The sequence below is a fragment of the Miniopterus schreibersii genome (genome assembly GCF_964146895.1).
Source record: "Miniopterus schreibersii genome assembly, chromosome: 6".
NCBI classification, from domain to species: domain Eukaryota; kingdom Metazoa; phylum Chordata; class Mammalia; order Chiroptera; family Miniopteridae; genus Miniopterus; species Miniopterus schreibersii.
Genome location: NC_138107.1, coordinates 78,797,065 through 78,821,265, shown reverse-complemented (window position 1 = coordinate 78,821,265; position 24,201 = coordinate 78,797,065). Strand labels below are relative to the sequence as shown.

Below are 24,201 nucleotides of genomic sequence, written 5' to 3'. Positions count from 1 at the left end.
ATTATGAATGCCATACGATTGTAATCGCAGAATGAGTTTTTGTTTATCTTGGGAAGGTCAAACGAACCCATTTTACGCAAAGTAATTTTTGTGTTTTTTTTAAAGAAAGCGATCATGGTTTACTTCAGGCTTCGGATTGGGCTGGGCGAAGGGAAACCAGGGTCTGCGCATCAGCTCTGGGTTCAGGAGGGCGCGTCTTCCTCCAGCGAGGGGACCTTCGGGGCCGCGGGGCCCGTCGAGGTGGTTTTGCGCCCTCGCGTCACGGGCGGAGCCCGAGGCCCGGGAGCCCCGCGACCCGTGCGAGGCCCGCAGCTCCCCGCGCACCGGGCCGGGTCCTGCCCGGCGTCCCGGTGCTGGAGGCTGTCCTCCACGCCACTCTCTCCTCCTTTAGGCCCCATAAAAATCATTCCCAGGTTTTTTGAAAGATGGCTGCACAATCGCCGCGGGCTAGGGAGAGGTTTTCCTCCCGTTGCGAGCCCCGTTTTCTTTCCCTTTCTGCCCGTCTCCGCGCCCCCGGACCCCGCGGAGCCGCGAGGCCCAGGCGCCCGGGCGGGGCCGGCTGCGGGCGGGCGGGGGCCCCGCCGACCCCCCCGCGTCAACGACCCGGGCTTGGCCGAGGCCGGGCCACGGGGCCGCGTGATGCGGCTCAGAAAGGTGCGGCCCGCACGTGTCCCCGCCGGCGCCCCGGCCTCGCGCGCCGCCGCCAATCGCCGCGGCCGCCCCGGGGACGCCCGCCCGCCGCCGCCATGCGATTCCGCTTCGGGCTGGTGGTGCCGCCCGCGGGGGCCGGGGCCGAGCTGCTGGTCGTGGGGTCGCGGCCGGAGCTGGGGCGCTGGGAGCCGCGCGGCGCGGTGCGCATGAGGCCGGCGGGCGCGGGCGCGGGCGCGGGGGCGCAGCAGGAGCCCGGCCTGTGGCTCGGGGAGGTGGAGCTGGCGCCCGCGGCGGCGCGCGACGGGGCGGAGCCGGGCCGCGTGGACACGTTCTGGTACAAGTTCCTGCGCAGGGAGCCGGGAGGAGAGCTCTCCTGGGAAGGTACGGGGGCTGGCGCCCGCCCCGGGCCTGGAGCGGGGACCCTGGACCCCGGACCCCGGCCCCGCCCGGGCGGAACCGGCCCAGGTCCCCGCTGCGCTCCTCCGGGCGCTTTGCCCGACCCCTGACTCGGGAAAGCCGCCCGCCCGCCCGGCTGCCTCCTGGCCAAACCGTCACCGCCAGACCCGACTCCGGCTCCCCACGAGCCCCCGGGCGTTTGCCGAGCCCCAAGGTGTTTGCCGAGCCCCAAGGTGTTTGCTGTGTCCCTAGGCGTTTGCCGAGCCCCTAGGTGTTGCCGAGCCCCCAGGCGTTCGCCGAGTCCCCGGGCGTTTGCCGAGCCCTCAGGTGTTTGCCGTGTCCCTAGGTGTTGCCGAGCCCCCGGGCGTTGGCCGAGCCCCTTCAGCCCTCTGCCTGTCGGGTCCTAGAGCCCCTGACTCCGTCAGTCCCCAGGGCACGTCCAGTTCGGGGCGCAGGCCGTGCGCGCCTCCGCCTCCGCGCCCTTCCCAGCGCTCGGCCCCGTGGGCTCCCCGCGCGGCGCCGCCGTCGGGGTCTCTCTCCGTGCGCAGTTCACGGAAAAGGACCCGGCCGCGGGGCCCGCCGCTCCGCTAACCCTCGACTGCACCGTGCGGGTCACAGTAGGACTTTCCCCTTAGAGCCTTTCTCTTCTTGGATTGTTTTCATCCCAAATACGTGACCGCCGAAGCATGCTCTGATTTCTTAAAATATAAAAACAATAACTCTGGTTGTAAAAAAAAAAATCAGATAAATGCACAAGGTAAAAAACCGTTTCCTCCCCACATCTTAAGCCCACTGGCTGCCCAACATGTGCAGGGGTGTGTATTCGTCTTACCTGGTGGCGTCATTCGGTGTAGATGTATCTCATTTTTTTAAGTGGCACCAAAATACTCTTCACGTACCAATGTGCATTTAGGTTGCTTTTTGTTTTCTTCTGTTATAAACAGGAATAGCCTCGCTGAAAATCGGTATACAGAGCGACCTTTGAGCATTTGGAAGCGTTTCTATAGGGGAGATTCCGGGAAATGGAATCTTCAGGTCCAAGTGTAACCCTGTTTTCATTTCGGTGGGGCTCCCAGATGAGGCCCGAAGAGGCTGTGCCGGTGCGGACTCCTGCGGGGACGTGAATTCACACAGCCCTTCCTTTAAACGAACTGTGCCAGGGGAAGGACTGGAGGGTGCGATGCTCAACAGTTGTCTAAAGCCAGTGAAAGGAAGGTCTCTTTAGAAGTTGGTATGAGGAAGGCAGGCCACTTAGGCCATGGCCATGTGGAGGCAAAGACTGGGCAAAGATGAGTCTTCTGTACCCCGCTGGGTGACATGGTCCTTTTGTATTTTCATGCCAGAACTGAGTCGCCCTCTTCAGCTTTTTGGCCTTCGTTACAGTGCACTGATATTATTAATAGTAGTATTTACTTATTTTTATAATAAGATACTATAGGATACTTTTAATAAAAATTGAAATGGGTAAGAACAAAAGTTTTCCCACTGCCCCTCCTTTTTGATTTTCAGCTTTTGCTATTCCTCCCACAGCTTTTCTTTCTAAAAATTTTTTTGGTAATACTGGAGGATATTGTTCCCATTGATTTTTAGAGCGAGTGGGGGGGGGGGGCGGACAGAGAGACATCTATATGAGAGAGACACATGGATTGGTTGCCTCCGGCTTGTGCCCTGACTGGAATCGAACCTGCAACCCAGGTACTGCCCTTGACCAGGAATCAGACCCATGACCTTGTGGCGCTCCGGTGGACACCCTAACCACTGAGCCGGACCAGCCATGGCCTCCCGCAGTTCTGAATAATTTGTTTATATTGCTATTTCTTAATGTAGCAGCTTTTAACTTTTCTGTTTTTATAACTTTTTGAGTTACCATATACATTACATATATTTTATTAAAATTGGGCAATATCTAGTGACAGCAGCTGTATACCCATAAAGTCAACCATGATTCTTGCTATGAAATATGAGGAATTTAGCTAAGTTCATTGTCTCTCTGCCCCTGCTGACTTTTATGTTCTTTTAAATTATATCTAAATTTTATACATATTTATTATAACATATATGTTTAAAGTTTTATATAATTTATATTCTGTTTTATAAGTGTTACTATGCCTTCCTGTTTTAGATTGATAGGTTGACTCTAAGAACTGTAAGTTAACAAAGAGCGCTGTGAGAAGGTCTAGCCACTGTTTAGGAGCAAGTATTCTAGAGTCAGGTTGCTGGGGTTCACTAACCAGTGTGTGGCCTTGGGCAAGTCACTTAGCCTCACTGTGCTGTTGTTGAAAGGACTAAACTGGCTAATAAATTTAAAGGACTTAGAATAGAATATGTATTCAGTGTTAAGTGTTAGTTGTTATTTCTTACTATTAGGATTAGGAAATACTGCAGAACCAAGTAGTTCAAACAGACTCCTAGAAAAGGAAATATAATTCTGTGACATAGAAGCTGTGCCACCAGAACAAAACAAAAAAACTCTTTTTTTTAAACACTGTAAATCATATTCATATTTTTACCTACAATGATACCAGACTTTCTTTTAATTCATATTTGGATGGTAATGTTCTTCTACAACTTGTTTTAAAAATTCTAGTTAATTTTTAAACAGGGGAAGCACACAGATCCTCAAAATTTCCTAGCTTGATTGCATATTTAATGAATACGGATTGCTCGTTTTTTGAAAACTTTTTTTTTCACTTAAAGATTGGGGACTTCCTCTTCTAATTTTCACTAGTATGTAGCTTTCTGAGAGCAGCTACCTGGGAGTGAGTTTGTTTTTAAACTGAACTCGTGTGTTATTCGCATTGTTTTGGATCCCACATCTTCCTCTCTGAATATGTGAATCATTTTCGAGAAACAGTAGATGGAAGGTAAAACATCTGAGCCCTTAAATGCCTGAAAATGCCTTTGTTTTGCCCTCACACTTAATTGATCACTTGGTAGAATATTCTAGTCTCAAAATAATTTTCCCTTTGATGGCTTTGCCTTTGTACTTCTAGCATGCGTTCTAGTTGATAATTCTGATGTCAAAATAAGCCCATTTCTTTGCAGACAATCTGTTTTTTCTTTTTCTTTTGAAGCTTTTCCACTTTTCCTTACATTATTTTACCAGGATGTAGCTGAGGGCTGTGTGTGTGTGGCTTGTCAGCTCATTTATTTTTATTGCTCACTAATATTCCGTTATATTGATGCACCACAGTGTGTGTATCCATATACCTATCGAAGGGCATCTTGGTTGCTTGCAGGTTTTGGTGATTCTGAGTAAAGCTGCTATAAACATTGATGTGCAGGTGTTTTGTGTAGACATAAGCCTCTCAGGGTGCCACGGCATTTTTTAATTCTGTTCTTGCCTGCTGTAAGTGAGAGTGCCTGTTGCTCTATAGCCCCATTGACAACTGGTATTGTCTTTTTTCGAATATTAACTCTTCTAATAGGATGGGTAGTGGTATCAGATTGTTTTCATTTGCAATTCCTTAATGATAAATAATGTTGAACATCTTTTCATATGCTTTTTTTGCCCTCAGTATATCTTCTTTAATATACTGATATTATATCTGAGTGTCTATTCAGATCTTTTATTCCATTTTTAAATTGGATTGTTTTCTTATTGCTGACTTTTAAGAATTCTTTGTATATTTTGGATACAAGCTCTTAAGAGATATGTGATTTGCAAATATTTCCTTCAAATCTGTGACTTGTCTTTTCATTCTCTTAACAGTGTCTTTTAATTTTAATAAAGTTTGGCTTATTAATTTTTCCTTTCATGGATTGTGCTTTTGGTTTTGAATTAAAAAAACTCATCCCCAAATCCAAGATCACCTAATTTTTCTCCTATGTTATTTTCTTGAAGTTTTATAGTTTTACATTTAGGTCTGTTATCAATTTTGTGTTAATTTTTATGTATGGTGTAAGGTCTGTGTCTAGTTTGTTTGTTTGTTTGTATACAGACATCCAATTGTTCCAATAACATTTATTGAAAATGCTATTCGTTTTTGAAATACTTTTATCAAAAATGAGTTGACTGTGTTTGCATTGCATGGGTCTATTTCTGGGCTCTCTTTTTAGTTCCACTGATCTGTGTCTGTTTTTTCACCAGTATCACACCGTATTGATTACTGTAGCTTTATACTAATCTTGAAATAGTGGAATGTGATTTGTTCTCTAGCTTTGTACTTTTTCTTCAGTATTATATTGGCCCTTCTTGGTTCTTTGCCTTTCATATAAATTTTAGAATCAATTTGTTGATATGTATAAAATAGCTTTCTATGATTTGGATTGGGATTGCAGTGAATCTATAGATCAGGTTTAGAAGAATTAACATCTTATAAATATTGAATATTTGAATCTATGAACATGGAATATATCTATTTAATTAGATTTAAAATTTTTTTTATTAAGGTTTTGAAGTTTTTCATATACAGATCCTGTACATATTTTGTTAGATTTATATATATAAGGCTTTTTCTTATGCTATTTTAAGTGGTATATATTTTTAAATTTCAGTTGTTCATTGCTGGTTTATAAGAAAGAAATTGACTTTTGTGTCTATTGATTTTTGTGTGGATGCTGGACATTTTAGTTTCACATTGTTTCAAAGAGTATAGATTTTTTTCCCTAGCAGTTATTTGTGATTTGCTTGATCCTTTTGAGGTTTATCTTGAAACTTTATAAGGGCAGGTCTATAGTAGCTTTTACTGTAGGCCTACATTAGCTCCTAAAGAGCACTACTAAGCCATACTTTTCCTGGAAACTTAAGTGTGACCCAGTTCTGTATGAGCAGTTTTTTTCTTGTCATTTGTTCTTTGGGTAGCTCTGTCAAATTCTACCACGTGCATTCACAGATTGGATGTAGCCAAAGAGTCTAGGAGACATTTATGCAGATTTATGGACCTCTTTCTCTGCATGGCTTTATCATCTCTGGAATTTGGCTCCACAAATTCTAGTCACTTTGTTTTCCCCAATTTGGATTTCATTTTCCTCAGTCATGAGATCACTGGGCTCTATTTGGGATCACTTCCCTATGTCATGGTTCAGATATTCTCTACAGGCAGAAATCCATGGCATCCATGTTACTCTTCCTGTTTATTTTCCTCTTCTCAGGGATTATAATCCTGCACAACTTTTAGTTCAACATTTTAAAACAGTTGCTTCATGTATTTTTTCCACTTTTCTAGTTGCTGCTTTTATAGGCAGCAGAAGCAGTCTCTGACTGATTTTTAAAAGTTTACAGATAGATATTTTTCCAGCATATTCTTAAAAATTTTGCAAAATAACAATGCGTGATTTTGCTGTTTAATTTGCTTCTAATATTTTAATCTGTACGTGCATATATTGTATATATAGGCATACACACAAACAGACACACACACATAGAGTCTGACCTATATTTTTCTTGCTAAAATGAAATTATTTTCTTTGAGAGTATCTTTCATTCTGAAGATTCTTAACTCTTTAATTATAACCGGTCATTAAATTTTGTTTCCACCCAACAGGATCAGGCTTTATAGTCTTAGATTTTAATGGCCATAACTTCAGTGTTTAAATTATCACTATGTTTTACTCTACTCTTTTATTCCTTCTGCACAAACTGTAATTTATTTTAATTTCATATCACCTTTTGTGCGACAGTAATTGTATTAGAGTAAAATTGACTCATGAAAAATTTGAATTCCTAAATAATCTGTTATTACTATTTAAGAAGATTAAACAAATCAACATACAACTTTTATCTTTAAGATAATGTATAGTTTCCTAGGGTTGCCATAACAAAATACTACAGAGTGGATGCCTTAAACAACAGAAATTTATTGTCTCACAGTTCTGATGGCTTAGAATTCCAAAATCGGAGTGGTTTCTTCTGAGGTCCACGAGGGAAGGATCTGTTCTAGTCTTCTCTCCTTAGCTTATAGATGGCTGTCTTCCGCATAGGTCTATATCATCTTCCCTCTATGTGTCTCTCTGTCCAAATTTTTTCTTTTTATAAGGACACAAATCATATTGGATTAGGGTTCAACCCAATGACCTCATTTTAACTTGATTAGTGCTGTAAAGAACCTCTCTCCAAATAAAGGAACATTTTGAAAAACTGGGGGTCAGGTGTTTAAAATATAAGTTTTGAGGGAGACACACAATAGATAATACATCTTTTTTAAAAAAATATAAACTCATTAAATTGTTCTTAACATTCTACATTATTAGATGAGGCTATTTGTTGTCTTTGAGTGGAAAAACTTGCCCTGTAACTACTTCACTGTTATCTGTGTTTTAGATAAAAGACATATTCTGTAGGCAGTGCGAAGGGACACCGTTGTACACGGGAAAGGACAAATGTTTGGTATCAGATGAAGCCGGATTAGACCAAGCTCTGCCACACACTGTGTAATCTTACATAAATTACCTAGCCCCGTGAGTCTGTTCCTTTCTGAAAAGGGGCGGTGAACAACCACACTAGGGTTGTTGTGTGGGCTAGTTTATAAAGTGTCTAGGACGAAGTAGTAGTTACAGTTTTAAGACAGACAACAGTTTTGGTAGCAGAATTATCTCTGCCTTTCCATTTTCACGAAGATGGACTTTGTTGATCTTAAAGACAGCGTGTGTTCACGGAGGCAGCAGTTTCATGTGACTGAGCTACTGCGTACGCTGAGCCCGACTCTAGCAGCCGGACCCGCACATTCTAGGCCGTGCTGCGCCTCCAGATCACTGTTTGCATTACCCCTTTCTACTTGTGGTTCTACTTGGCGCTACACCCTGGTGAAGACTGGATTAGAGTAGAGGACAGATGGACACATACTGCGTAAGGGGTATCTTCCACATTCAAGCCAAAGTATGTGAAATGCACTCAATTTAATTAGACAAACTGAATAAAGAAAGGTTTTCTAAATAGGACCTTGGTCCTTTGTTTCATCCATTATGAAGTGAGAGTGTTTCAAGAGCGTAGCTCTGCTTACTGTGCTCAAAGGAACCATCACAGGAACCACTGAAGAGGTGAGTTGAGACTATTCCAACTGGTCCTCTCTCTTGACATTATCTTAATTGCCCTCCCTACTTTTCCCCTTCATAACATTCACTTAATGTGTTGTTTCAGTCAAAATGACATGAGGTTTTGAGAACATCATCAAGAAGGGCATTCAAATAAAAATGAAAAGCATTATTTTCTCACTCTTGGATCAAACCACAGTCTACCACATATCCAAACAAGTTGTGCTGGACTAAAAGAGTCCAGGAGTAGGTATTATTGTGGTTTCTCATTCCATCTTCCCTAGTACCTGACCCTAGCCCTTTGCTAGAAAGTTAATGGGAGCTGAAATGAAAATTTTGCTGCCTTTAGATGACTTGTTCATGTCTCCTAGAAGCAAAATGAGGTTCTAATTTTAGGGAAAATTAAAATACTGTTTCATAATTACACAGTGGGGAGGGAGATAAGTTGTGAAACTCCCCCCCCCCCCCAAAAAAAAAGTGGTAGAGCAAGTACAGTCTTAGAAGTGTGCCTTGGGGCTTCTGTGGAGACAATAAACTGGATAAGGCATTGATGTAAACCAGTATAACATTCTATGGTGTTTAGGGAAATATAAACCCATGTGGTAGAGATTTGATGCTTCATTAAATATGTTTCTTTGTGTAGCGATAATGCTCAGGAGTGCCTGAGATTTGAGAATGAATGAGAAAAATGTTTATAAATTGGATTTGCTGAAAGCCAGAGGATGGATAGCTTAAGGAGATGAGGGAAGTCTGAGGAGATTTCAGCTTTCTGGGAAAGAAACGGGTTCCTGTGGCAGGCCAGGTTTGACTAGCCAGGGCTTCTGTTACGGTGAGCTCATTAAAATATTCTGTTATCCTAACACCATAAAAAATTTTGAAAATTCTGTTACCTGGGAAATCTCCATTTTCTGCTCTGATGGTGGGATCCTGGGCCTTGTCCAGCCAGCTCAGGTCTGTAGAACACCCAGCACACACTGGAGTGAGAAGCTTAATGTTTTTAAGTCCATGACCTTCATGTTTTTAAGTGTGAGGTCATAATGGCACATTAACATAGAGCTTTATCTTGTATTTTAGCTAATGAACTCATAGGGAATCAGAGGAATGGCTACTATTGCTTTAAGCTATGCTCCCAAGACCCCTTGGAAATGTTTGAGAAGCGTTGGTGATCTGTGAGTCTGTTTCTTTTCTCTCTGAAATACAGTGTTTGGAAAAGAGTAGGGATGTCAGAGGCTCTTTAGGAGGGCTCCTTGGTGTGAGCAGCAGTGAAGTGGGAGCCAGCAGCCTGCGGCTCCAGCACTTGTTTTGCTGCTAAAGAAACATAGACCCCTGTCAAGTCATTTATCTGCGAGAACCTCAAACTCAGGAAAAGATGGACCCACACTTCTGCTATATGTCCCACTTGATTGTTTTTTAAGGAGTAGTATTTTTGAAATTATTTTGAAAATTATTAAACTCTGTTATTCCAATTGAAATCTTTTCACATTTGAAGATTGTATTTATATTGTCGGTCCACTGGGTGGCAGTATTTCCTTGTGCTCTGCTGTAGCTTTCCAGAGTGTATATAATCCCATGGAAAATAATTTAATCAATATCTCATTCCCTCCCAATCTTATCTTTCCCCTTTCCCATCCCATGCTCTCTCTATCTCCCAAAACAAATTTGAGAAAGCGTTACCATTAATTTAAAAAAGGTAATGACTCTTTTTTTAATGACTCTTAGGGTCAGTCTCCCAGAGTCTTAGCAATTTTTCCAGACTTTCTGCCTCATTTGGGAAGAAATGTTGGATAGCTTAATTCTTGCTCAGATGTGAGCAAATTACTTTGATGTAGGTAGTTAAAATCAGTTAAAAATCACCTACAAAAATCTTGCCATTGACTTTTATGGTGAATGCTTTAACAATTACTTTTTACAATAAATTCATGTAGACACTTTTGATTGATAATACTAGCGCTGCTTGTTTTATCTGAGTCCTTTGATGTCTATGACATATTTGACAAGTGTTTTTACTGTGGTTCCATATCAGTTTACTTTGTCAGGATTTCTTAGAGAATAAATTTCACAAATTGAGAAGTAAGAAAAGTACACTTGTAAAGCTTGATAAGTGTTTCCTTGTTAACGTCTCAAGGTTTCGATATAAGTGATGGCCTAGGTCTATCAGAATGGTCTTGTCCTGTAGCATGGAAAAAAAATTAAAAATCTTTAGCGCCATGATGGATTACTTGTTTTCACTTGTAGGAAGACCGCTGATGCATTTTTAAACTGCCATCGTCACTATATTCTATACAAGAGCAAGTAGGTGCTTTGAAAGTTAGACTGTTGAAAAGTTATTTATAAAACTGGATGTACGTAGAGAAATCTTTACTTTTAAATGGCTGACACTTGATAGAAAAATTTAATTGTTTTGTGCCAAATAAATCTTTGCTATTTTCAGGGAGGAAAAAAAGAAAAAGTTGTAAAAAAAAAAAAAAAGGATATCTAAACTCCAATTGGTATGTTAATGAAAATTTTATACCTTTCTCTTCTGGTTGTAATTATGAACCGCATTTCCTCTCTTCTAATGTACAGAATACTGATAAGATGTATGCACTGTGTGTATGAGCATTAAACAGTTTTTGGGGGGTGGGGATGATCAATAACTTTTCACTGATTCTCACATAAAGTAAAAAACAATAACACAGAACCCCTGATATTTCATCATCATTACATATTTTGAATTAGGTTTAAAAATTGCTTAAGAAATGTAACCTCACCAAATATCAACCCTCATTTGTATGGGGGAAACATGGAGTAATAGTGTACTTAGTTTTAGGAAGGGATTTTAGAAAAATCTCCCAATTTCTTTGTGCACAAATTAAAAGGCAACTGGCTGGCTGATCGATTAGTTAGGTGGGTTTGTTGCAAGTTGAACAATTGAACCTAAAGTGCTCCGATTAATAACCGGGAAGGACATGAATGCAAGTGGCAGGTCCAGTCGCTGGTCTTCGTGCTTTCCTGCTAAATCTTATTATTAGTGATTTAGGAAGCTAGCTTATCAAATTTGCTGATAAATCTGGGAGAGAGAGTTATTTGTTTGAGAGAAGCAGTATGCAAAATATTAAATCCCAAAGGTAGGAATAAACCTACAGGAAGAAATTAATAAAAGTTAAGTCTTATATTTGCATAAACAAGTTATTTTATAAAAATAGAGAGCTAGAGAAATTTGTCTTGAGAACAATTCAGAGGGAAAAGATTTTGGAGTTCCAATTAGTTTTGGTTTTAGGGAGAAATCAGCAGGTTTGGGCAGAGATTGGTCAGAATATATAGACTAGGTGAGTTACTGGAAAAACCAGTGTTCTTTCTTTGGAATACATGAGCCCATGGGAAGTAACTGTTATTGTGGTCTTGTCTCGAAACATAGAGATCTGAACAGAGCTGTTGTTAAAAAGCAATTTGACTTCTTTTAGTGGTTTACTTGTTTAGCAAGTCAGGGTATAGATTTGCAAGACACTACAAGGACTAGAAGAAATATAAGAGAAGAAATTGGTGTTAAATTGTTTTGAACACCAACCATAGTAGGTCCTGTGTTTAACCCTTTCAATGGGCTACTTAAGTGAATTCACTCACAACTCGATGAGGTAGATAACAGTACTGTGACCCCTGTATCACACGTGAGAACACAGAGGCACAGGTTGCCTGACTGACTTTCTCACCACTGTTTACAAGCAGTAAAAGAATCGCTTGCAATGGAGTCGTCTGCACGTTGAGCCCGTGCACTAGATGCTCTAATACACGGCCTTCCCGGAGCAGAGTAGTCCTGAAGGCACAGAGGAGAGTTTCAAGGAGAGTGGTCGCTATCATTAAACGCTGCAGGCAGGTGAGGAAAGATGAAAAATGAACCTGACAGTTAGGAGATGGGTTCATTTGAAGTTTGTTTTTTGCTATTTTTTCCAGTGGAGTGTTGAAGGCAGATGCCAGACTGTAGCGCACTGAAGAATACAGAGGGAAGTGAGGTTGTTCAGTGAGGACAGGGCCAGTTAGAGGGAAGACAAGGTTATAAGATGTGATGGCGGGGCAGATGCTACAGGAAAACTAGGAGAGGAGGGATTTGGTAGGACAGGAGGGTTAAGCTAGGGATGCAGGGGATGCTGTGTTACAGCAAAGAGGTTGTCCAAGCCAAACACCATCGAGTGCTAGACAGCCTTGCTCTCTTTCCCTCCCTGGCAATTTTTAACCTTTTAAAAGTACATTATTGTTGATTTAAAAAAATAATTTACAATTAAAAATTTAGTACATTGGTACTTTTGAATTAAATCAGGTAGAGACACGTGATATCTAAAGCAATGTGGTTCATTTTCCAAAATGAGTTGCTGGAGAAAGGTGATGTGTTCAGACCTAGTGCAGTTGCCATCCATGGCCTAATTGACATTTGTTTCTCCCCACTTTCCTGGGCCAACAGAATCCTGATTTGTTTTGGTAGAGGTGGGGTGAATCATTATTGCCCTGACTAGAATGGTCATCTTCCTCCTTGGCTGGTGATTGGTCAAAGGGTGTCTGTGTCACTTAGTTCTGGCTAATGGGAAGTAAGAAGTCTTGGGTGAGGCTCCCAGGAAAGCTTCCACTTTTCTCATGAAAAGGAACAGAGGCCCTTCACCCTGCTCCATGGCTAGGACTCCAGACATGATGCCCAGAGGTCCCCTTCTGAATGTGAGGCGACATTTATGACAAAGTCAATGTGTGAAGGATGGAAAAGCAGACATTTAGAAAGCACTTGGCATGTCACCAGTTCTGTGCTAACTCGAGTGCTTTGCACCTCTTGTTAGGGGAGAGATAGAGCTGTATTTGTGAAGTCACTGTTACATTTTCTGTGGCTTGCAACCAGACACGATCCTAAAAGAAGCAAAATCCTTCAGCTCTTCCTTATACGTGTGTAGTTTATGAGTATGGTAATTTTTAGATAATTTCTCTAATTGACCCTGTTTTACTTTTGCAACCTATAATGTCTCATTGAAAGGGTATAAAATAATGTCTTACCAATTTCTAAAAAAAACTTAGTCTTTAAAAATTATATTTGACCACTATTCTTGCTTTCAATCAGCTGGACATTTCTAGTTTCTTTCCAGTAACTAGAACAGCGCGTATATGCCCATCAGCTGGGTCTCTATAATGTCAATAAAATATTTTTGTCATAGAAGAAACTAAAGCATAACTCCACCAGAGATGGATTTCACAACACAACTAGACCAGTTCAAAGGGATATTTAATTAAACCATTTAGTCCACATTAAAAAAAAATCTGAATAAGGAGAGATTTCATGCCAAAACATTTCCTGACTATGAAACTGTTAAAATGCACGTCTGCTGGGTTAGTTGGGGTAGGATGGAGTTAAATGTATAATAATCCTCAATGTTCTTCAGCGTTCCTGGGATGAATGTGCTTCTTCTGTGTTCTTTGTATCTAAATGTTGGACACTCTTGAGATATAGCTACTAGGGAAGGTATTGCCTTCTGCCTCAGTATTATTTGACTTGAAGTACACAAAGACAGGTGACATGGGAGCTTTTGCCGTGAGATTCAAGGTATGCCAATGAAGTAGAGAAATCTGGTTAGAGGAATTTGCTTTATACAGTGAGTCTAATACTAATATAAATACATTATATATTTTCATAATGTGACTTGGGTTTGTATTCGGATGATGAAACACAATGAAGTTTCTAGTCGATCCTGGGAGTGCTGTGGAGAGGAAAAATGACCTGTTAATTTAACAATAACAAAAGTCTAGACACTACTATAAAAATTAAGTGAGAGTAAGAGAATCAACGTTAAAATTATTAGAGCAATTAAATAAAATGTATTGAACACGTGAATATAAACACCTCTTGTGGGACACAGAAAGTAAATGTGGTATCCAGCAAATATGCCCAATTATGCAGAGATGGAGCATTTTAATATGCTGATCTTGTTAATCACTTGAGTCAGGGCATAATTCGCTATCAAAGGATCTGATCACTTCAAATCAGGTGGTCAAATCTTTGGCCTTACTCTAGATTATCACATTGAATGAATTATTAATAATTCAGTCTTGGTGCTTTGAGTCAAGCCTATTAAGAGCAATCTACGTTTTAGATTTTCTCTAAAAAATTATAGAAGAAGGAAGCTCTTTTATTGTATTCAGTTTTAAATGGAAGCATAATTGCCCGGTAATGCCATTGTTGGGGATGTTTTAAAAGAGAATCTTCAATCTTTGAGATGCTTCCCACGAATCACTAATTAATGTAAATCTTCTTCATTTAAAAAATATCTGACTGCTTAAATCATGGTTAGAGAAGTGGTAGTTCTATTCTCTGCGTTGCCAGTTTATGAAACCCACCTGCTTTACAGCGCTTGCTTTAGAGTCTGTAAGGTATGTGGATCCCCTATGAGTCCGTATTACGTTGTCACTTTCCCCACCGAAATAAATATATTTGTTCTTATTATCTGCTTTCTGCTCTGAATCACAGTCATATATTCTTGTGCTCTTTGTATGTATCTGAAACATACCCTGTTGTCAATCACAGCGTGTGACCCATCCCGCCTATCACCCTTTCTCAGTAATTCTAACTCACACAGCTACAACCATCTCCATTTTCAGTCTTCTGCGTTTGTGTACATACCGCAAATTTATCCTAGTTTTCTTTCCTAGTGATCCAATTGCTCCTGAAAATATATCTCAATGTAGCATTGTGCATTAAAAATGGCACTGAAGATGAAGCCTATTTGCAATCTTTCCACAATCCGTTAATGTAAAACTATTTTATCATATAGTTTTAAAGTTATTTTCATTCTTTCACTCACTAATGCTTTGTGTAACCTTTGTCTAATGAACAGTGGCCCATTGTTGGAGTCAGGTTTTAAATTTCATCTGTCTTTCTGTTTACCACAGGACTGGATATGTAACAAGCTCCCAATAATATTTGGTTATTAACTAGATTAAGCTCTAGAATATTTAAATATATGAGTGTGTTAGTCTGCTTGAGTTGCTGTAACAAGATACCATAGACTGAGTGGCTTAAATGACAGAAATTTATTTTCTCATAGTTCTTGACCTGGAAGTCCCAGATCACAAGGCCAGCAGATTCGGTTTCTGGTGAGGACTCCTTTTCTGGCTTTGCTGATGGCTGCCTTCTCCCTGTCTTCACATGGTCTTCCCTGCATACCTGCAGGGAGAGAGAGATCTCTGGTGTGTCTTCCCACTCTTATGAGGACATGGGTACCTTATGGGCCCCACCATTGTAATCTCATTTTACCTTAATTACCCAACTACCTAAAGGCCCTATCTCCAAATACAGTTACATTAGGAGTTAGAGCTTCAACATATAAATTTTGAGGGGAACAATTTAGTTTATAACACCGAGATACTAAGTTATTCGTCAATCTTTTAAGAAAAGAGCTATTGGATTTTGTTCCTCCCACAGTTTTCTCCCTATTACATGTCTTCAATATAGCCTGTTCTAAGCCTCCACTTCACCTATATCTGTCTCTTATCATGAAAGTTTCCCTTCTAGTATTTTCTGCTCTGTATAGTTTGGCAGATGTTAATTAAGTCTCCTTAAAATTCTTAGCTTTAACTGATCAAGGCTCTTCTGGGAGTTTTACCTAAAAGATCCCCTCTGGAGGCCTGGCACAGAGTGAGTCCAGAGCTAAGCTTTATGAATAACTCCTGTTCGCCTTCCTGCACACCTCACGCTCACCTTTGAGAGGACCGACACATCACGCCTGGCTACGAAACATTCATCTGAAGGGCTTTTGTTGACTATTTCATAGAATGTGAAGCATATGTGAATGGTCTTAAGTCTGATTATTAATGAGAATAAGTGAGGTCATCCTCATTATATAGAGAGGTATGAGCCCGATGGTAATTCTATCAAGCAGTTGTCTTAGGCTCAGTGGCTCATTTTTGACTAAAGCATTATTGTTTACATGTTCTGTACAGAGGTGCAGAAAGGATGATGCTTATGTATCCCATGTTTCAACTTAACTATTTGCCATAAAAATAGCAATCACCAATAATAATCAATTTTCTATCTTGTAAGACACACACACACACACACACACACACACACACACACACACACACAGCTGAGCCAGATGTTTGATTCCTTACCATAATTACCCTGTCGTGTCTGATATTTTTTCTGGCCCTCCAAACTCCAGCCACCTTAACAAGTACTATTATCATATCTATTGTAGAAAAACCTTATTATATCTAATTCTTGTTCTCATCATTGCTAAGGAGGCTACTTATTTGTTTTTGTAGTCATTCTTTTTAATCAAAACCCTTGGAGCTCTTTCCTGAACTTGTTGGGTTGTTGTGTGTTGGATTTTCCCTAGGAGTTATTTCAGCTTTAACTCTAGGCATCGCACTCTTAACTGAATAAACCTCCTATTATTTCGATGCATTATTATCATTCAGAAACTGGGCTTTTGTCTACCTACCTGCCTGAATTACTATAGAACTTTCATCACACCCCTAGGCAGTCACTGATTTCCTAACTTTTGTTAGCCACATTTTATTGTTTTTGCCATTAGCAAAACTGTTGTCTGCTTACATTTTGCATTTCAGGTTTGTGCATTCCTCTAATCAAATGAGATTAAAAAAATCTTATGATTAAAAATATTCTACGTGAGCCCTGTATTATTATTTTCTTATTAGATCTTGCTTTCTTAACAATTTATTCTGCTGTGTGTGTGTGCAGATTCTGAAAGGTTGCAGAGACTGTAACTGCATAGGTTGGATTTTAACTGTGGTCTTCCCTCTTTAATAGGTATTTTTCGGTCCCTGGTCCTGTAGGTGGGGAGGGTGGACCCCCTCTGAGATGCTGTGCAGCGGGGAAGGTTTATGTCCTCGTGGTCTTTTCCTGCTCCTGCCCTGCTTAGCAGACACACCTGCTTGTGGCCCTGCTTATGTTTCCCTGTTCGGCGTCAAGTCAGCATAGGTGAGGCATTCAGTTTTTAAATAAACTGTCACTAGTGGACCACCTTCTCTCTCTCCACACAAGAAATTGGTGTGTGAATGTAGTAGGTTACTTTGAAGGTTGGAGAGGCAGGTGAGAGAGGAATATTACAGAAGGGCAAACACATTAAACACTAAGATATTAAAATACTTGCTTTTCCCTGCTCTTCGGTGGTCCCGTGACCCAGGTGTTTGGCTGCTCTGCTTTGCCTTAGTAGTTGGCCAGCTGGATCTCCCCTTCTCTCTTCTCTTTCTTCAGCTCACCTTCCCTCTCCTCCCCTTTCACACCCTTTCCTCACCCTCTCCTTTGACTACACCCACATCCTATATTTTGTGGTGCAAGATATTTCAGCTGGCTCCACCGCGCTCCCCAAACTCAGCTATTTTCCAGCTTTGCATATTACAATTTATCAAAGTGCTCGACCTGAACAGGGTCCACCCCTCCCAAAGAGGCAGTTGGTTGAACAAAAAGATTGTTTTGAGTGTTGTTTTGTTTTGGTCATTAGAATAGAATATCAAAATGCTGAAGAGTTTGTAATAATTATACCATGTTTGTATAACTTTGTGCACCAATAGCTTCTGAGGTAGTAACAGATGGGCCATGAGAAATCCAATTTGGGTGAATTAATAGCTAAGATTAGAGATTAAAGCGTGAGGTTCAGAATTTATGTTCATGTGCTAGAAATAAAAGCAGTACAGTAATTAAACTCCAGAGAGGATAGATTAAAATAAAATAACATTTGAATGATAATTAGAATTTTAATTTTAAGTAGGCTAGACTATCCAATAGATATTGCTTCTCTAATATAATTTCACAACTTCTGACTTTATAAAAAAAACTCATTTTAACGTTAACTTTCAAACTTACAGAACTATTTAAAATAATGCAGTAGTTCTGTTTTTTTTACATCCTGACTATCTTATTTTCCTGGCTTTAATTAGAGTCCCAGAAAGCAGGCCTTTTATTCCTTCACATTTACTCACTTTAACTTACCTCCCTTGCATTTTTTTTCCTTCAGTTTGAGATCTTTGTGCTTCATAATATAATGAGTGGCTGTCTATTGAAACCTGACATTTTGAGTTATATAATGAGACTCTGGATCTTATTTACACCTTCTGTCTTAACTGGATTCCTCTGATCTTGCACCAGTAGGAAAGTGGGGGTGCCACCTCATTACCCAGGCTCCCCTCCCAGTCTCCATTGACAGGTGAAGGGATTGGACTCCTTATTAGTGCTGATGGGGTGGGAGTTCCAGCGCTCCACTAGGCCTCCACTGATGCTTCCGTGGCTGGGGAAGATCCATGTGCCTCGTTACTTCTCCTCGCATGGCTTCCACTGATGGCGGGGCGGGGAGTGAAAGTCCTGACTCTCTACTAGGCCTCCTGTGACACCACATCTGTGGGAAGCGGAGGGCACCTTGTTATTTCTTTGTGGAGGTAGAATTCCGTCTCCCCACCTGGCCTCCACTGGCGCTGCCAAGGGGGTGGGTGCTAAAGCCTTGTCTTCTTTGACACCACCCTAGTGAGCAGGTGCTTATTACAGCCTGGTGAGGGTGGGAGTCTAGGTTCCCTACTTGGCCTTTGCTCGTGTGGGGCCACAATTTTTTTTCCGGGGTGTTTGGCTGGGGTAGAGCAGTTATTGTCTACAAGTTTCACGCCTTGCTCTCAGACTCTTGCCTTTTCCTTTAGACAGATAGAGCTAACTGTTGGTTTTTTTTTGTCTGTTCTTATTGGTGTTCCTTGGTTACTGGAATCTGCAGAGACAGGTCTGCCCCACCCGCAAACAACTCGGGGGCCTCACTGCCGTGGGCTGCTCATCCCCAGTGTCCCTGCGTGGTCCGCCTCCTCCCCCTGGCCTTTCGGAGCCTCCTTATATTTGTGTTTATGTACAGGGTGGGGCAAAAATAGGTTTACAGTTGCTCGTATGGACTATAATACAATACAGCGACTAATAAGTAATAATACAGGAATAAACTCAGTGTTTCACATGCTCTCAGCTGTAAACCTACTTCCCCCACCCTCTATAATGTCTGGTATTTTTAATTGTACTTAGTAGGAGGAAGAGGGAAGAGCACATTTACTCCGTAATCACTGATACAAAAGTCCCGAAAAACAAGATTTATCTTATTGTTCATTTTTGGTCTTTTTTTAAAACTAAATTCAGAAGACAATGACCAACCCTCTAAAGACACTTACTAGAAAACAATCTGCATAGCCCGGGTTACTCTGTGAAAGATTCCTTTAAATGTGACATAAAACGTGTACAGAAATGAGTGACCAAAGAAACCAGTTCCAGGAATGAAGACGTCTTAGGAAGTTGATGCTACATAAATAATTTTTCTTGGACATTATAATTTATGTATATTTGAGCTCCTCACTAATTACATGTAATTACGTTGTATCATTTAAGTTGTTATGTCTATTGTATTGAACAGTGGGAGCCATAGATATTCTTCTATTAAAAGAAGAAGCAATACCTGCATTTCGTAACAAATCCAATGAACTCAGAATATTTAGAGTAAAACTGTCCCCGTCCCAGTGCCCTCTGCACATAGAAGTACCGTCGGCGGTCAGGCGCGCGTGGCCAGCGTGCAGCCTGTGTGCCCGCCAGCCCGCCCCTGGCTGCCCTCGCCGCGGCCCTCTCTGTGCGTCCTTGAGCTCCTTCTTCCTGTCCATCGGTAACGGCCGGGCCGCCCCTAGGCCTTGCTCTGGGATGCTTTTCCTCTCGGTCAGCGTCGTGTTTCTCTGTGACTCAGATATCCTCGTTTCAGCTGCCACCTGCATTCAGAGGAGCCATGCCTTCATTTTCCCAGTGCAGATCTCTGCTCTGCGTGTCGGACCCGTGACCCCAGCTCTCTACTGGACACCCGCGTTAGGGGACCCAGAGGGCGCTCCCGCCGGCGTGCCAGGCCAGACCTGAGCTCCCGGCCGCCCCTTCGGGCCTCACGTCTCGGGCGGAACCGCTGTGTCCTGAGCTGTACCTCCTAGACGTGTTCACTCCCTTTCCCCTGCCCCTCCCGGGCTAACGAGTCGTCCAGTCCTGTGGCATTTTCCTCCCGAATCGGCCCACGCCGCTCCGTTTCTACCTCCGGGCGTTTATCATCTCCCAGCCTGGATTTTCTGCTTCCAACCTCATTGTACTTGAGTGAACTTTTTACTCTGTAACCAGAGAGATCTTTTCAAAGTGCAAATTTGGTCGTGTCACCTGCCTGCTAAAAATATTTCAATTGTTTAATGGCCTTTATGGTAAATACCTGGACCCTTACCGTGACCAGCACCGTGCCCGTCACATCGCTGGCACTCGCATACTTGCGGGAGAATGTGTAACGATCTTACGTAGGTCACAGTATTTGCTATTAAAACAGTATTGCCACATGCATATACCTCTGTGTGTATCTTTCTTTATGCTTATTCCTATTTCCTTTAGATATATTTCTAGAAGGGGGGTTGCTAGTATCGTTTGGTTTTCATCTATTAAATATCAAGGTTAATGGAGCAGCTGGTGTAGTGCTTTGCAGCCATCAGGAGAAAAGAGGAGCCTGACCCAGGAAGACCAGCGAGGATTTGTTGCAGCCATCCTTGCCTTCTGTCTGATGGAAGGGAATTACATCCTTAAAGAGTTGCCCAGTGACTTGAGCAGTTTTTTTGAGATTTTATGCCAAATAACTTTAGATTAAATATTTTAAGACAGAGCAAGGAACAAATGAATCAAAATTTTATATTCATAACAAATATCATTTATTCCTGTTTTTATTTTGTTTATATGTTTTTTTTAATTCATGAGAAATTATGGAAATTAGGTAATTTAAGGAAAGGAAGAACTTGAAATGGGGTGGTGACGTAAGAAGCACTAAGAAAAATAAATGTATGATTTATAATTTTCATAGAAGTGAAGGATCTGTTTACTGCTGTGGTTGATACAGGGCAGATTGTGTTTCAGAGACAGATTCTTCCTTCTCTGCCTCTTTTGCTCCACTCCCTGGAAGGAGGATGGTGTGTGTGGTGCTTGTGAGGTAGCCAGAAATCAGCATGAAGGTATCAGATGCCGGAAAAGTGGGGCCTGTGGGCATCAGGTTACTACCAGCCCAGCACTTACTAGTTCTGTGCCCTTGGACAAGCTAACTAATCTCCCATCTGAAAATGATACTAACCACTGATTTACATGCCAGCTAGGCTGGATGTGATCACTTGTTTTATTATTTATTCATCTGTTTATTTTTTAAAATTTGTTTATTTTTTAGCTGACACTAAAACACTTTATTACTGATTCCAATCCTGAGTTTGCATACCAGAAAATTAAAATAATGTAATGCAGGGATGCAAATTGCTTTAAGAACCCTTTTCAGCAGCTTATAAGGCTGCAGAAGAATTCGCAAGGGGCTCCTAAGGCACTGAGAGTACCGTGCAATTCTGAAAGAGTTAATGCACTCAAAGGGAACACAGAACTCTGACTTTCATAACTAACCTCTCACAAATTTCTGCTGTTTTCCCTCTCTAGTCTGCTTTTCAATACTGAAATGTGTAGATTATGTAGCTTTATATTTATTTTTATCTTACCATTAACTTTGTGTCAGCTGCTTTGTGGCTGTTTAAGCAGAACGTTGATGTAATTGCTCTGTTTGTCATCTCTTCTTGTTCCAGGCAATGGGCCGCACCACGACCGTTGCTGTAATTACGATGAAAACAACGTGGTAGATGGTGTTTATTGTCTCCCAATAGGACACTGGATCGAGGCCACTGGGCACACCAATGAGATGAAGCACACAACAGACTTCTATTTTAGTATTGCAGGCCACCAAGCCATGCATTATTCAAGGTAAAAATAGTGCCGTGTTTATAAGCACAGAAATAGGACAAGAGGTAGCATTAGGACAATGGAAGTATTTACTGCTTTTGAAACTGTAGTGTCTCTCTTCAGAGGGGCCCATGGGCCTGCAGTCCTTTGTGGGGATAGATTATAGTGAATCACGGCACCAGCTTTTCTGGTTCTAGATGTGAAGGATCCTTTTTGAATTCTTTTATTAAGTATATACCCTGGCATCAGTCTATTTTGACCAGACAGTAAACAATCTTTGTACTTAAATAGTGGATTAAAAATAAAAACTGGATGAACCCTGGCCACGTGGCTCAGTTGGTTGGAGTGTGATCCCATACCACCCAAAGGTTGTGGGTTCGATTCCCGGTCAGGGCACATACCCAGGTTGCCAGTTTGATCCCTGGTCGGGGCACGTACAGGAGGCAACTGACCAATGTTTCTCTCTCTCTCTCTAAAAATCAATGGAGACATAGTCTCCTAGATCCGTGTTTGTCTCTTTTATGCTACCAACCACCAGTGAAACAAAAATGGGTGCCTCTGTATAAAACCTAACTCAAGTAAACATGGGTGAAAATTTAGACATAAAACTAGATTGGATGTGATCATTTGCTCTGTTATTTATTTATATATTACCTTTTATGTATTTGTTTATTTAGTTGTTATACCCGCAATATATGCCTTATTAAAAATTCAAACACAAGAGGATGCTAAATGAAAAGCAAAGCCTACTACATTTTCCTTTATTCCCCCTTAGCAGAAATAACTATATTTAACCATTTATGATTAGTTTTCCTGGAGGGTAAGTCCAAGTCCCAAATAATGTGTGTCTACTTTATTTGTTAACATATCAATTTAAAAATTGCTGTTGATTCCGTTTATGACGTGAGACAAATTACACTCACATGTACTTTTTCTCTCTCTCCATTCCCAATCCCTACCACACTCATTAAAAAAAATTCATTTGTTATTTAAGATCATAAAAATTCTGCTTATTGGCCCATAAATTTGTGACAGTGCCTCTTGACTTCCTGCTGTGTAAGATGGGAGATGTATTGCCCCTCTCTTTCCCTCCACAGCTTCTTACACCTATTTGCTCCTGTTTTTTATGACTTTTACATTTTCAAGGTTTATAGAGTTTACATTTAATTTAGCAAGTATAAATAAGTATTTTATACTTTGATGATTTCAAATTTCAAACCAATATCCAACATATAAAATACTATGTATATATTGTTTACTGTGGAACATGCAGGGTTTGTACCATACACAAAGAGACGCATTCTCATGTTCTTAACGATGCACTGCTTTGAGCGAGAGGGACTCAATACGAACAGGGTTGTGAGGCGAAGGAGAGAGAAAGTGCGGCTTCATCAATGCGGTAGGGAATCAGTGATATTCTCGGACACAGCTTTCGTACAGATTCATGCTAGATCTTGGTCTCAAGGATGGTAGGAGGCAAAGCAGGAGGAGGAGAGCAGTTAAGCACGACTCATGGTTTTATGGCCTGAGCAGCTGGATTAACGGTGTTGCCGTTTCCTGAGATGGGGAGCATCAGGAGATGAGCAGTCTGGAATAGGGGCTGGGAAAGAATTCTATTTTAGACATACTACCTTTGAAATGTATGTTAGATTGCAGGAAGGAAGTCGATTGGATGTGTGAAGCTTTGGGGAGAGGTTGGAAATGGAGAGATGAAACAGATGACATCCAAAGGGGTGAGACTGGGTGAGCTCAGTCCAAAGGGGTGAGACTGGGTGAGGTCAGTCAGCATTTGAGCGCAGTGTAGGAGGAGAGGAGTGAGCGAGGCCCTTGGGTCCTCACAGGTTAGAGATCAAGGGGAAGAGAGTGCGGAGAAGGAAACGAGGGGCACCGTGGAGATGTTCAGGTTTAACAGGGATGTGCTCATGGGGCGTTTTTCATTTATCCCGAATCCTTTTATCTGAAAAGTCATGTCTCAGGCTCTGGGGATTTTCTTCTATTTGATTAGTTTTCTCTTTTATTGTCTTTATTCTGTCAATAAAGACACTCCTGAGATGGATGTCGGGTTTTATGGATTCGTGTCCCATTTTAGACTTTTGAAAAATAATTTTTACCTCCTGGTTTTATTGCTTTTCATTTTGGGGTCGCTTCATTTCCCCCCCTAACTCAACTCATTCTTTTTTTTTTAAGTTTGGCAATTGAATTCCTAATTTTTACAGACTCTGACTTACTCTGTTAGAATAACCTGTTTGCATATTAGTTGGTTTCAGCTTCTGAGTGCATACATTCTTTAATCTGCCTTAGAGTAAATTCTATGGAGAAGTATTTAAAAATTCTCATTACTGGATCTGCCTTGTTTCCTCCTGGATGAATTGTTTTCTACTCATTCGATCTGTGTTATTGTAGTGTTAGTTTTGCAAATA

General features: G+C 41.3%; 1 protein-coding gene across 3 annotated transcripts in view; it reads left to right on the top strand.

The window, feature by feature from the left end:
• Positions 1-619: 619 nt before the first annotated feature.
• Positions 620-24,201, top strand: part of EPM2A (EPM2A glucan phosphatase, laforin) — a 92,473-nt gene continuing 68,891 nt past the window's right edge. For 2 of the 3 annotated variants that reach the window (XM_081140885.1, XM_081140884.1), the window contains exons 1-2: positions 746-1,032; positions 21,628-21,802. In XM_081140885.1, coding sequence (XP_080997011.1) covers positions 747-1,032; positions 21,628-21,802 — 461 coding nt within the window. In that variant the 5' untranslated portion in view covers position 746. Of the gene's footprint in view, positions 655-745; positions 1,033-21,627; positions 21,803-24,201 lie in introns of those variants that run through there. The other variant, XM_081140886.1, reaches the window with a different exon arrangement.